The sequence below is a fragment of the Falco cherrug genome, chromosome 9 (assembly GCF_023634085.1).
Source record: "Falco cherrug isolate bFalChe1 chromosome 9, bFalChe1.pri, whole genome shotgun sequence".
NCBI classification, from domain to species: domain Eukaryota; kingdom Metazoa; phylum Chordata; class Aves; order Falconiformes; family Falconidae; genus Falco; species Falco cherrug.
Genome location: NC_073705.1, coordinates 35305603 through 35319716, shown reverse-complemented (window position 1 = coordinate 35319716; position 14114 = coordinate 35305603). Strand labels below are relative to the sequence as shown.

General features: G+C 39.9%; 1 protein-coding gene across 2 annotated transcripts in view; it reads right to left on the bottom strand.

Moving 5' to 3' along the window:
* PRKG1 (protein kinase cGMP-dependent 1) overlaps positions 1-14114 on the bottom strand; it is a 508935-nt gene that overhangs the window by 119274 nt on the left and 375547 nt on the right. For both annotated transcript variants that reach the window (XM_055721117.1, XM_005446262.4), the window contains exons 6-7: positions 8335-8412; positions 4028-4122 (exon numbers count right to left, since the gene is read on the bottom strand). In XM_055721117.1, coding sequence (XP_055577092.1) covers positions 4028-4122; positions 8335-8412 — 173 coding nt within the window. The remainder of the gene's footprint in view (positions 1-4027; positions 4123-8334; positions 8413-14114) is intronic.

Here is a 14114-nt window from a genome sequence, read left to right as displayed (position 1 = left end):
TGCACAAAACATACCTCAGACATTTTGGGGAGTTAGAGGAGAGAGAGTTTCTGTAACATGGAGAAAATAACTGCACGGGAGCCTCCAGAGGCAGAGATATGAAAGGGAAATAGTACAAAATTTCTTGGAAGGAAGATGTGTTCTTACCCACGAGAGCAGGTTCTACCACCCTCATTTTCAAATCATCATGAAAGTAACAAAAAGATTTATATATAAATCTGTTACAGTATCTCAAGTATCTCTATAATTCTCACTATGTCAGAGAACCTCCTGCATGACCCAAAGACCACAATTTCTTCTTCACCTTATGCATCACAAACACATTTTGAAAAAATAATAAAATAAATAAATGAATATATTGGTATTTTATTCTTTACAAATGAGAAGGACAAAGGGAGGACACCCTTTGACTGGGGCTTTCTGTGCCAAGCAGGAGCTTCCTCCAGCGATTTCATCCACAACCCAGCCCGCCATGACACCAAAGGCAGGAAGGCCTCCCAAATTCCCAAACCTTTTCCATACACAGTGTCCCAAAATAATTCATACCAATTGCCAAGAAGCCTTGTCTCCTCAAACTGGCTCTCCCCCTGCTATGGTTTTGCTGGCAGTCAAGTGAATGTGTGTTTCGCTTTGGCTTAATTACATCGCAAACATATGCCCACGTGGATTTATAAATCAACACAATTGAAGATGATAAACTCTAAGTGAAAACCAAGTAATTTCATTATTTTGAAAGACAGCTCACATGGACAAATGAGCAAACTAAGCTCCTTTCAAAATAAAACTGTGTTTCCATAATCCTGTTTTGCTTTGCCAGCGTCCACCCCAGCCACACTGAATTAGCTCTTCTGGTAACTGCGTTAAAAATGCTCCTCTCAAAGACAAAGTGCCATTTTCATCTTACTGCATGGAAAACATCTTTGCTAAGACCATTTGATAATTTGTGTAAGTTTAAATCAAAGCATGGCATCCATATTTCCATTACTTTCTTTCAGTACAACATACTCCCAGCATTTATATTTATACATCGATACATAAAATAGACATACATGCATTGTGGAGGCCAGGGCAAGCCCTGTCTCAGCTTTAGCCTGGCCTAAATTCTCTCCCAAATTCTGCCTCTCTTGCTACAACTCAGGAGACCTGAGGCTGCTGAGTGTTTAGGGATCCCCTCTTCTAAAAGCCAGCAGACATGCCAGAGAATCCTGGCTACGGAACCTCAAGAGCTGGCCAGTTTGGTCAAAGTGTTATGGCCCACGCTATGAATATTTCTTTCAAAATCCTTCTCCTTCTCACCCAGGTGGTCTCCATCGCTGCCTCTCCAAAACATCAGCCCTCTGCATTGTGCTGCCCCTCCTTTTCCCTATGGTCTGTAGCACCTCCTGGATCCCCAAACCAGGTAAAACTCACAGCACTCAAAACGACAGCTCTGTCTCAATGCAGTATGTGATGTAATGTGTAATGTAACAGTGAAGGAGGCAACGGTTCAGACCGTTCCTCTTTTGAGTAGGCCTATGGGAAACAATTTGTGAAGGAGAAAGAGCCTTCTCTTACATTGCTAAAGATAGGCTTTTCTGTCCTCTTTTCTTCCCCCATTGTTTTCTGTAAAGACTGTCCACCGCGAACTAAACCATGTTTTCCATCCAATGAGAAGGACGGATGGCTGCTCCAAAACCATCATTTCTTGAAGAGGATGGAGTGTGGTTCAGACAGATGCTCTTGTGCAAGGATTCGGCTGTGTAATGCCACCAAGGAAGCATACTGTAATTATTTAGTTTTTGTACATGAGCCACAAAGTTGCATTCAGTAATTTTCCTTTGCTTATTTGAATGCATTATTTCCCTGTTGATAGAAATGATTATTGTAACAACCTTATAAAATGTTTATTTCCAATTAAGAAAACATTACCAAAAAATAACGGATTGTTAGTACACTGTAAATTTTGTATTGCTATACTGTAAATTATACATCTGCGATCTCTGCGCCAATTAGCCAGGAAGGTAAAAGTATTACTGTAAGATGACGTGGCTGATCATTTCACGACTTGTTTTGTTCCTGCTGGTGTGCAATGGGATATGGCGAAATAATGTGTGCCATCTGGTGTGAGCATTAGAAACAGAATATTGTATATCATCACCCAATGCCTACATAAGCATACATACTTCTGTGAGAGACTAGAAGAGATTTTTTTATCTGTCCTTCTGCTGTGCAGCACTACAGTGAACGGATGCTGCAACTATTATTTTATATTGTCAGAAAGAAATGTCTTAGTTGTTACTACGTCTTATACATATGAAATCACAACATGATTTAACAGCATGTAATTAAGTATTGCTAAGCAAGAACCTGTTTTGAAAAATTGGTCAAAGATAAAAAAGTAAAGAAAATACACAAAATCTTATTTTATCTTGAGCTCTCAGCCATAACTGTATTTTACAGCAGTAACACCCTAAAGGCTTCCCAAGCTGCTGAACAGTGATGCCCTACACAGTCCTGAAAGATACTAATTTATTAGAAATTTATTGACCTGCTGGATGCTTTACATTACAATATTTTCAGACTATGTAATTAAATCTAGCTACAGAACTACTGAGATTATTAGCAAACTGGAGGTATGGTACTCCAGATATGCCATCACCCTAGCAAAAAAAAGTATTGATATTATGCTTTCCTCGCATGTTGAGAACATACTCTCAATTATTAAGTTTCTGTTTAGTTTCAGAAGATCCAAGTTATTATGGATTGAATATTTAAATATATGTAGACAAGTGTTTACTGTAAATTAACTAATCTCAGACTAAGCCAGTTAGCCAAAATACTGTGTTTGAAGTGCTGAGAAATTCTCATCATGGTGGTGTTGCATGTCACTAGAACTCTTTAGGGATGCAAGGTAGGAAATTGCTTTTATTTCCTGTATCGAGTCTTCTTCAAAAGAAGATTTTGTTTGGCATGCTATTGCCTGCTCTCACTATTAGAGTGGCTGCCACCATATAGTCGGTGCTATTTTAAAAACATACCAACTCCGAGAGTTAAGTTTCTGTGAGGCTCTAAACAATAAGAAAAAAAATATGTTTCTACCTTATGTGTTTGTGGGGGGAAATCTAAAATTATAGATTTAGATTTATAGCTATAGATTTATCTCCATCGTAGTATTTAAAATGTAACCAAAATATGGATCTTTATTTAATAACCATATTATTTATATTAAGAGGTATAGATGTGATGGGGCAAGACTCAAGCTTTGTGCTGGATACATCTCCCTGTCTGTCAAGAACTAACAAGAAATTTGGCCTTCCAATGTTCTGCTGCCTTCTTTTTGGAAGAAGGATGATTTAGCAAGGATTGAGCGTGTTATCACAGCATCAAATATCAATTAATTAATTAATAGCTGAAAAAGCAGCCTAATAGCTATTATGCACAGAAAAGCACCCAGGATGGGATGACTGTCTGTCCATTAAGATGAATGGGCACTCCAAATTCCTGCCTGAAGCACATGTTTTACTATTCCTACTCTTATCCTCCCTTTGGAAATAAAGCATAGTTTTATAATAATCATCTGTTGAATATGGATTTACAGCTTCTCTCTCTTCTAGTTCATCCCCAAAGGAAAATTTTTATATGTAACAGGCCACTCACATACAAGTCCCACCTCCACCAAAATCATATCTACACAATAAGACAATTTTAAAACCACCACCATCGCCCTGCCCCCAGCAATGTACCCCATCAAGACCATGATTATGCCCTTTTGACCTTCAAATGCATGGTCAGGGAAGATGGTGCAAAGACAAACTATTTTATGAAGTCTACAAACATGGGAAGATCTGCATTTGACCACTCAACTGCAGAACAAACATTGTTTCCCCATTAAGCCTCCTTGTAACACGCAAGACCAAGTGACAATACCTGACTGCAAAAGCATAAACCCACTCCCAATCACTTTCCAAAATGCAAGAGCCCTCTGAAGGCTGCAAAAGTCCTTGAAAACTTATCTCAACGTAAGAGCTACATCATCAGGAGCACTTACCCTTGAAGGGCTTTTTCTCCAAACCAATCTCCCTTCTCTAGAGTACGGAGAAAGACCGGATCTTCACTGGGGGAGTCTTCACGGGTAACATTCACCTGTTGAAAAGCCAATTCCGCCCAGTATTTAGAAACTTTCATTAACAAATAAAACGTGTTTGTTCAGAGAGGGGTTTGTCATCTCCCAGATCTCTCAGGAGAAGCTCCAGTCCCTATATCCTCTGGGAACCATGTAATTCTCCAGAGTCTTGCACTCTTCCCTCAGCATCACCAACCAACTGTGCAGGAAAATGAGCAGTTACTTTCCACTAAGGTACCTACTACTCTTGCAAAAATGCAATACTTGTGGTTTTTTGAAGGTTTTTAACTCTAAACAGGGAGCTGGCTGCACAAGCACAGTCATTGCCCATATGGAGTCAGCAGCAGAAAGAGGTTCTAAATATTGTCTGTGTTTCAGACATGGCAATGCTTCTGTTAGCTTCTTTCCTGTGTTGCTAAGTTCACGTAAGGAAAGGAATAACAAAAATAATCTGCATTTAGACATAATTGAAACAGCTTGGAGCATTACAAAATGAAAGATGCCTCCTCTCCTTTTTACTCTCTGTCAGATTCAGTGAAGGGATAACTGCAGCTGGAGCAAAAATCATGTATTTTCATTCAAGTTAAAAGGAAAATACCACCTTAATTTTGCAGTGAAAGAGAAAAGCAATTACTGCTGATGGAGAGCAGACTTTCTACCCACTTGTAAAAGCATTGGTAGTACAACCCAGCGCAAGCCAAGCTGAAGAAGCTGGCACTGCAAGAATAGGAAGATGACTTCGCATCTATGAGCAATGATTTCCTATTGCAGGGGGGTCTTTTTTATTTTCCGTAATGAATTCAGAAGAAAAATAGTAACTGATCATCAGAACACCCTTGGCTCTGATTTCCCGTGCTGGTACAGGGTATAAATCTCAGCTGCCATGTAATGACAAAGCCTCTGCCGGGTGCTGAGGATGGCATGACATAGACATACCAAGGATGCAAAGGGCTCCATGAAAGATGAATGCTCTTGATGTAACGGCCCTCTACAAGAAACATTTCTTCCATTTCAGCTGTTATCAGAGGTAACTCATACCTCTTACAGTATGAGAAGGCAGGTGAACTACAACCTCCTGCTATCAGTGCATGGTAGGGATCACCTCTCCCAATGTTAACCATCTATAAATCTAGTTGTCCAGTCTCTGCCTATGGTCAGTGGAGAGGGACAGGCATTTCCAAAGCCCGAGTTGCCCAAAATTTAATTTGGATGAACAACTCTCTGGAGTTACCTCACATACATGGGAAAATCTCTCATCTGCTTCTCCTTTTCAGGATATTTGGCTTTTAGCAGAGCTTTTCTATATGCAAATTCACAAAGCCAAAATCTGGGACATCAGACACATCCTTTTGGATTTAGAGACATTCCAGTTTAATTGCACTATTAAATTTACAACTGTGGTCTGCACCTTCTCCCATCTCTTTCATGGATAGTAAAACCAGTGGGTTTGAGTCATTAATGAGTGCTCCATCTACATCACACTACATTTAACATCTGCAGTGACTCATCAAAGATCAGAGGGTAAAGAAATGTGTAATGAATAAGCCTGGAACATTTGTAGCTGATGAAAAAACCCCTCAGACAAAGTTAATGCAGATTTAAGCTCTTTCTTGGTGACGTCCACTGATCCTAAGGAGCGAGTGCTAAGGGATTGCAGGAATGTGATTTCTGTGTGGTTCAAAGTGATGAGCCATCTGAACAGCCACGGCACCAATTAAGAACCCACATGATCTGGCATTAAATTGGTGCCAGGCCATTCGTTTTAAAGAGAAAATGGTGTACAGTGGCACAGCATGGCACACATTGTCTCCAGGTAAAGGCATGGAGCAGAAGCACTTAGCAAGCAGAAGGGACTGAGCTGTTTTCATCTGATGTATTATTCAACAGATTTCTAGAGGCAGGGTGTTTTAAATACACTTTTGATTTCTATTCACTTGGACTTGAGAAAACATGCTAAAATAATAAACAAGCTCAGGAGTGGGATCAAGTGCAGAGAATGGAGTTCATGGAGAAAAAGAAAAGGATTTTGCTCCTAAAAGAACTATTCATGGAGCAAGGGCTGAAAGAAAACAGACCAGAAGTCTTTCTAAGCATTTCTGAGAGAAGTGCTGGGCTCAGAAATGTAAAAAAAGTCTTCTCTGTTCCCATGACTGTCACTACAGCCACTCTGACATAAAAGGCAAGGCAGAGTTTTAGTAAGTAGCTCTTGTTGCAAATACTCATGTGATGCTGCTGAATGCAGAAAGTACATGGGAGATCTCAGGTACATGAGCTGCAGCCAGCATTTTTTCTGGCTTATTAAGCTGCCTGGGTTGGGTTTTAGCATGGCACATGGGACATTACGTGCCCCTGCTTCAGAAAGTCTCAGGCAGCATACATTGATATGTTTATCCTATATTTCATATCCATTTATTCCATGTTTCACTGCTGAGGTTCTATTCCTCCTATACTGGGCTGTATCCTTAGCATGGGTTAGTTATTACATTTGCTGTGTAGCAATTATGCCCCAATATAGGCATTAAAATTAAACACTCTCCAATTCCATCTGTCTTCTATCAGTCACTGATACCTCTTTTGCAAATCAGTACACTTGGAAGAGAAAACTGGGCAGAATTTAACTGCCCCTGTGGAAATTTCTGTCAAGCCACCAGGATCCAGCTGACGGTCTGGGAATTTTTCAGCAAGCCTATGTGCATTGTTTTATTTTGGCTCCCTTTTTCTGGCCATCAGCTGTCATAGTAAGATAAAGTAGCAACGGCCAGAGATAAAGCCAGGGAGCATCTCAAGCAGGACTAGAGGCCATGGGCATGGGTGGTTTCATCCTGCATCCTGCAGGCAAGGTGTGAGGGCAGGTCAACAACTGTTTGCCCAGCTGGTGTCAACAGGGATTTAGTTTTTACAACCAAGGGACTCTCTCTGGAGACTGAGGAGTGCTGGGAAGGGATGGGATCCACCTGACCAAGTCGGGAAAAAGCATCATTTGCCAACAGGCTGGCCAACATGGCAAGGAGGGCTTCAAACACTCAATGGGGGAGGCACACCCTCCCATTATTTCTGCTCATTAGAAAAAAAATAAATTTGAAGTGTGTATCATGGTTGTCCTTATTCTGGGAGAAGAGGAAATACTACTTCTGAATTGAGGAAAGCAAAGGGGCATGAGGGAATACCATCAAACTGGGATTTCTGCAGTCCATGATTCTCTTTGTTTCAGAAACTTGTCCGTAACTGTCTTATTCATCTGAAAAAGACCATTTTTATTTCTGATGAAGATCTAACTCCCAGAGACAGAGAGTGAAAGATGACTGTGAAAATCTAGTTTTAGTACCCAAAAGCTAACAGCTGCCTTGGGAGACAACCCAATGGAGTGTACAACACCCACACTCTTCCTCTATGGGCGCCATGGGGTTTTTGCTACCTTTAATTATGCAAGGCCAATGTTAATATGTGCCTGGGTGTAAACATCAGACCCACGAGCCAGGAGACTGGTGCTGGCCTACTTTCAAGCATATTTATCCATTTGTGGTTTATTTTCCGTGTATCACATCTCATCTGCAGTGGGAAATCACTGCGTATTCCCTTGAGTATCTCCATCCTGCTACGTGGAAAGAAGCCAAATATTTCTCAAGTGTCATAGTACTAGGCCAGCTAAAAAAATAATTAAAAAAAAAGTTGATGGAAGGAAAAAACTTGTTCTATAAAATCCCAACAGGAATCTATGAGAAAAGAGGTCAAAAAGCATATTTTCCCTGTGAGCAGTGGAACAGAAACTTAGACCTTTTTTCCTCCCCAAGTAGAGAGCTCAGACTTCTCCAGTTTCCTATTATTTAATTTGGAGAAGCTGAGAAGTGATAGCTATGAGAATGAAGACTGGACATCAGCCTCATAAGAGGGGTACTTAGCATAGAAAACATTAAGTATTGTAGGATATACTGTTAACAAAAAAAAAAAAAAAAAAGAGCTTTTTGGTCATTTACTCAAAGACTCAACAACTGTTTTCAACCCCAAAGTATTCACTGTGAGCACACGTGTAAAACAGCACGAGATCTATTTTTTCCCCTTCAGGCCACTCTTCCCTACCGATACAGCACCCAGAAGTTTAATTAACATCAAGTCTTGCAGCATTTGTGCCTCAGGGAGGGGAGAGAGAAAGCGCTGGCTGGCACTGCATTTCGGGAGCATATCATCACCATTGTTGTCATCATCTCATTTGCCTTCAAAGAGTGTCAACTGACCTTTCCTTTGCTGATTATAAAGAAAGTGTCCCCTCGAGCACCTTGTCGTATAATATACTCTCCATTTTCATAGTGCGTCTGTAAGAAAAAAAGGAAAAAAAAAAAGACAAACAGCATCAGAGACTGTTATTCAGCAGATAGATTGGCAGTTTTGCAAGTTAACACTTATGGAAACATAACCCTGATACAATTTTATCCCAGCCTGACATTGGCCACGATTTAAAAATTGTCCTGTGTCAAGGGATATAATAATTAAAATGGAACCGTTTATGGCTTGCCCATTTTTCTTCTTATTGTGCTAGTGCCAGCTTTTGCCCAGATGAATTATCCTCACAGCCTAAATCCATTTATACTAAGTAAACCAGACAGAGGAATTTTCAACAGAGAATACGGTACATGAACCATACTGCAATAATACGCCTGTTGTAAAAACAGTTCTTTTCCTGTTTTTTCGGTTGGTTTTGGTATTTTCCCAGCTTTGCTAGCAAAGGCTTTATTCAACAAATATTTTTTTCGCTTCTCCTGTTATTATAGTAGTTTAATCCGTCTTTTTTTGCCTTATTTTGTGGAATATTCCTTGCTAAATTTATGTCACAGCTTATCAGTGCTTGCATCTAAACTTAACAGGATAGCTTCATCCCTTGTATTACCCCATCAAAATCAATATGCGTGTATACATCACCAAAAAAAAAAAAAGTCAATGTTTTCTAAATGAAGACTCTACATTCCTATGTAGCCCCCCCCGACTCTGGCATTTTCTTCTGAGATGCTCTGCCCCCTGCAAATTCAACAAACTTCACTGCAACAGGAAGCAGAGGCAGGGGAGTGCTAAGGGCTTCCCACCAAACATCTCTACCTACATCTTCCACTGAACACGACTGCTGGTTTTTTTTTAATCAAGCCCTGGCAGAGAGCTGCAGGCATCAGGTCTGTTGTGCCCCAGCACCGATCTGTAACAAAACCTCCCCCCAAATCCCCCATGTTCTGGCTGGGGTGTTGTTTGAAGCTACATTAAAGCACAATGCCTGAAAAGACCACCAGATCTTTTAATCCCAAAGTATGTATAAACAAGGATGGATCTGAGCTAAGACAAAGGAATTAATCAGAATCCTAGAATTTGGGTAAGCTTGAGATATTTTTTTTTCAAGGGTCTTTTATTGACCTGTGTTTATTTATTGATTTTTATACTCCTTTTTGGTGCTACTTGCAGCCTGATATCAGGTTTCAACATGAAAATATATAGTCACGTAAATGCATCTGAGAAAAACAATAACTTGGTTTGGGAGCACTGGATATATGGGGTTATTAATGAAAAGTAACTGTCCTAGGAAAAAGAAAAGATATCCAAGTGAATTATAATAAAGAATTAATTAGATTAGTTCTTTAAAATACATATAGTTAGGCTGTGGGTACTTATACCTTCCTAAAAAATATCTGGGTAAATAAAATCAGAAAGTCAAAGCAGGATGTTAGTAATTAATACTCTTCAGACTCTCTAGGATTAAGGAATTTTAAAAAAAAGTTCTCCGTCAGAATAACTAGTACTGAATGTTATCATGTCAGTCTTCAGAAAAGGGACCGGTGAAAGTGGGTCAGGTAGACTAACTTGTGGGTTTGTCCTGATCCTGAACGGGATCTAAGAAGTGCAGCATTTTTCCTATTTCCATGTGTCAGAATGGGAAGAGGAGAAAAAAAGCCTGGAGGAGACCATGGACACAAACTCGTAATTTTACTTCTTATGTGGGGTGTTTCTGGTGAGAAGATTTTGAGGATGCACATTTTTGAGCATCCAGATTGAGACTCCTTGGAAGGGCCTGATTTTATAAGGTGTTGCGATTATAATCTCTCAAGTGGAATCTTGTAGGCACCCAAAAATCGAATGATTGAAAATACTGGTCAAAAGGTTTCCAATTTTAGCACAGGCAACTTATATTCATTAGACATATTAAACTGCTACTGCTTATATGACTTTTGTATAATTTTCAGCTGACACTGCCTTAGAGCTGACTCTCAACTTCTGGCCAATAACACATTCAATATGGCAAAACTTTCTTCCTACGAGGCCATTTCTTGGTCTTAGTCACCAGTTACAACTGCACCAACCACTCAGTGCTGAGGCTCGGCCCTGCTGTCATACCTGATTTCCACTTGTGAGTCTGCACAACCATTCCCACGCAGGCTTCCACACAATATGGGGAAGGAGAACAAATCAGAGCTTTGAAGGATGTGAAGCTGCCTCTTACTTTAGCATCTCTTGCCTACTGTGTATTTTTTTTTCCTTCGTCTCTAATCTCATTCAAAATATTGCAAGTCCTTTTTCCAACATTCAAATCATATTTCTTTAGTCCTTCCTTGAGTGCCCAGTCATGCAGAGCTTTCATTTTGCTTGACCTCCTCTTCATTGGCACCTCTCTCCACACCCTTCCCACGGTCCACATCTTTGTCTTTATGTATTTCAGCCCATTTCCTTCACAGCTAATTCCACCTGGCCTTACCACAATTCTTCTTGCTTCAATCAACCTGTCCTTCCCCGTCCTCTAACAATGCTCTTCCTCTCAAATTCTCCTCTTTAACACAAATCAACTCATCCGTGTGCTTTGCCCTTTGAATTATTTCTGTCTGTTTAGATTGAAAGCACTGCACAAAGCAGGCAAAGTGCATAAGTGCTCACTTATGACACATGCGAAAAAACCAAATAATTACAAGCCTCCTGCTTTTAGCCAGCCATGTATAAGGTAGCAATACATTCCCAGGTTCATCGGTACCATTAGACAAAGCCCCCTGACAAAGCACTTTGTCAAATGTTGTACATAATCGTGGTATAGCTGATTTGTATTTTATCAACGCATTTTAGCAACTCCATTTCATCAGAGAAAACCAGTCCAAGAACAACATGAGGAAAATCAACAATTCCTACAGCTTTACAATGGTGTGGTAGCACATGCAAAGGAATAATATTTGGATTAAAATTACAAAAAAGAAAAGCAGTAAAGCAAGCAGGTTCAATGTGTCTTTACTAGCTTTAGACTGACCCCACTGCTTCTTCTGGAAGATTAAATTCAATGGCTGAGCTCTAGCAAGCTGTTGGAAGCAAGACTCTGTTGCTTCAGATCAGAAGGGGATCCTTCTGATGGAGAGAAAAACAATTTGTCGCCATCTTCATAAATTATAGCTTCAAAGCTCTGCATATACTGGTCAAAGAATTTCCAGAATGTCTTTAAAATAAGTAATAAATATTTCTATCCCACCTTTGTAGTTGCATATGAACAAAAAAGGTTAAGCGACTAGTGTAATAGCCCAGATTTGGGCTTAGGCTTACAAATTTTAGCTTCTTTTTTTTTTCAGATTTTCTCCCAAGAGAAAGGGACTCTGGACAGAATTCTGTATTTTGAAAGGCAATACCCAACGATTAAGGCTAATTTAGTAGATTTCACTGAAACCTAAGCATGATGTAAGTTTTTGAACATATTTCTAAGACATAGCTCCTCCAGGCCACAAAAAATTAAAGCAAAATACAGAAATTAATTCCTAGCTGGAAGACCTGACCAGACTATATTAACTCTTCCTACATCTTCTTCTCTCCAGCAGAATACCAGAGCTGAAATCCAACATAAAAATGTAATGGAGAAAACCCAAACAGAAATGCGAGCTGTAGAAATACAGCTGTATGACCTGCCAAGATTAAGATAACCAGGCAGCAAAGCTAACAATTACGAGGGTCTTGTGTTTGCAGGGGGAAAGAAAGGGTTAAAGTTAAGGCATCGAGGTTCCAGTTTGGCATCAAAGGCTGAGAAAGTCTGCACTCCAGAAAACAGCAATGCTAGGCTGAGAAACTACTGCTGGGAACACTCATACACCAGCAAGCCACATATGTCTCTTTTATAAGATTTGGCAAATGGGGATAAAGACTCGGGTTCAATGAATTATAAATGCTGCAAAATTTAGAGCATTTGTCATGCTAACTACACTGCTGTTTTATAAAGCATCACCGGCCCCTTAAGGTACCTCTCCATAGAGTGAGAACTGCCTTACCACCTCTTGAATAAACCACTGGCCTCCTAGTAACCCATTTTCCTAGATAATAACATTTTTTCCAGTCTATACCAGTAAGGGGTTGTACCCTTAAAAATGCAGGGATATCCATGGGGATGCCGAGTGCAAGCTAAGCTTGAGACCTAAATGCTCATGTGTTTATCAGAGGATAGTTAAATGCTCCAGTAAGAGGTTTCTTCTTAAGAAAGTAAGTGATAAAATAAAAAGAAGTGATAAAAAAAGTATCTCTGTTTTTCTCCTTTTTTGGCACATGCAAGAAATCTGAAATTAAAGATTGAAAGTTTCCTTAAAAGAAATTCTTCCATTAATATCCATGGCCTTGATTCCAGTATCTGTCCTATACATGGTTTAACTCCTATAAGCATTTAAATACTTGTAAAATAAAGGTTTCAAGTCTTCCCAGTGAGGCCCAACTCTGAGCTCAAAGCCACGGCACTGTATTTACAGAAAGAATGTCAGGCAGGAAAAAAACCCCAAAAAAACAGAAAGCCCTAATTAGCTTTCTCAGGGAAAGAAGAACAGGTCTTTAACCAAAATGTTTTAACAGGAAACAAACCTGAAACATGTTTAAGCAAGAGAAAGTCATGTACGTATTACAGAAACTCAAACTGCCTTTAGATTTACTTCATCAACACTGAGGCAAGCCTGACAGGAGGAGGGAAAATAAAAAAAAATGAAATTAGAGAGCCAGCCCAATTAGTATTTCAAAGTTCCTGGAGCATTTCTCAACTGCCGTAAGCCAGCACAATGGCAGCAGAGCACTTCCAGCACCTCAGACCAGCCCACCCTCTGAACTCTGAACTTTTTATTTCTCTATTAACTCCTTCCCCCCCCCGCCTTAAGAATTCCACATAATGCCAACTTGTTAACTCTTGATCCTTGCCTCAGACCACTGCCAGCTTCTGGTCTCTTGTACAGCATTAAACAAGAATTTTCAGGAGCACCTTATTTTTAACCTGTGATAACACCTTTTGTGATTTAACACTAAATTAAGGAGCTGAGCTAATAATTGTTTTGTTTGTTGGGTTTTGGTTTTGGGTTTTTTTAATCTGTTTTATCACAAGCTAATACAGCATGCTAGAAAACCTTTGCAACAAGACAAACTGTGTAATCATCTGTTTTCCTTTATAGTCCTCATTTTCTCAGTAAGAACTTATTGGGATCATTGAGTTCAACTAAATAACATTGGCAAATGCTAGAGCTCACCTGCGGGAGCTAAAGCCCATCTGGGCAACTCCTTCCCTTCACGCTTCTATATCATGTAACGTTGTGTAACATTAGGAAGCCTGAAAGGATGGGTTTAAACAGCTTTTTTGATGGATTAGGGGATCAATTAATGGCTTTTGAACTGGAACTCAACAGAAATTTAAAACAATTTCTAGGCTAGACCCGTAATGAAGGTTTCTGGCTGGTCCATCTTGTTGGTCACCAACAACATCCCAGTGATACCAGTGACTTGTCTGTGCTCCTGTTTTAGGAAGCAGCAACAGGAAGAGGCTTTCAGATCTCATTTCTGACCTACCTCAAACCCCAGATCTTCACAATGAGCCACTTAGGATATGTGGTCTCCTAAAAAGAATAGCTTGCTGCCTCCGCTTCCCTGCGTTGCTGGCTAGGTAGATCAGCAGAAAATGAATTATTTCTCCCAAAGCATGGGAGACCCACATGATCTCTCAGCCACTTTCAAATGTAAGGTAAAATATATAATTTATATCACTATGGATTGA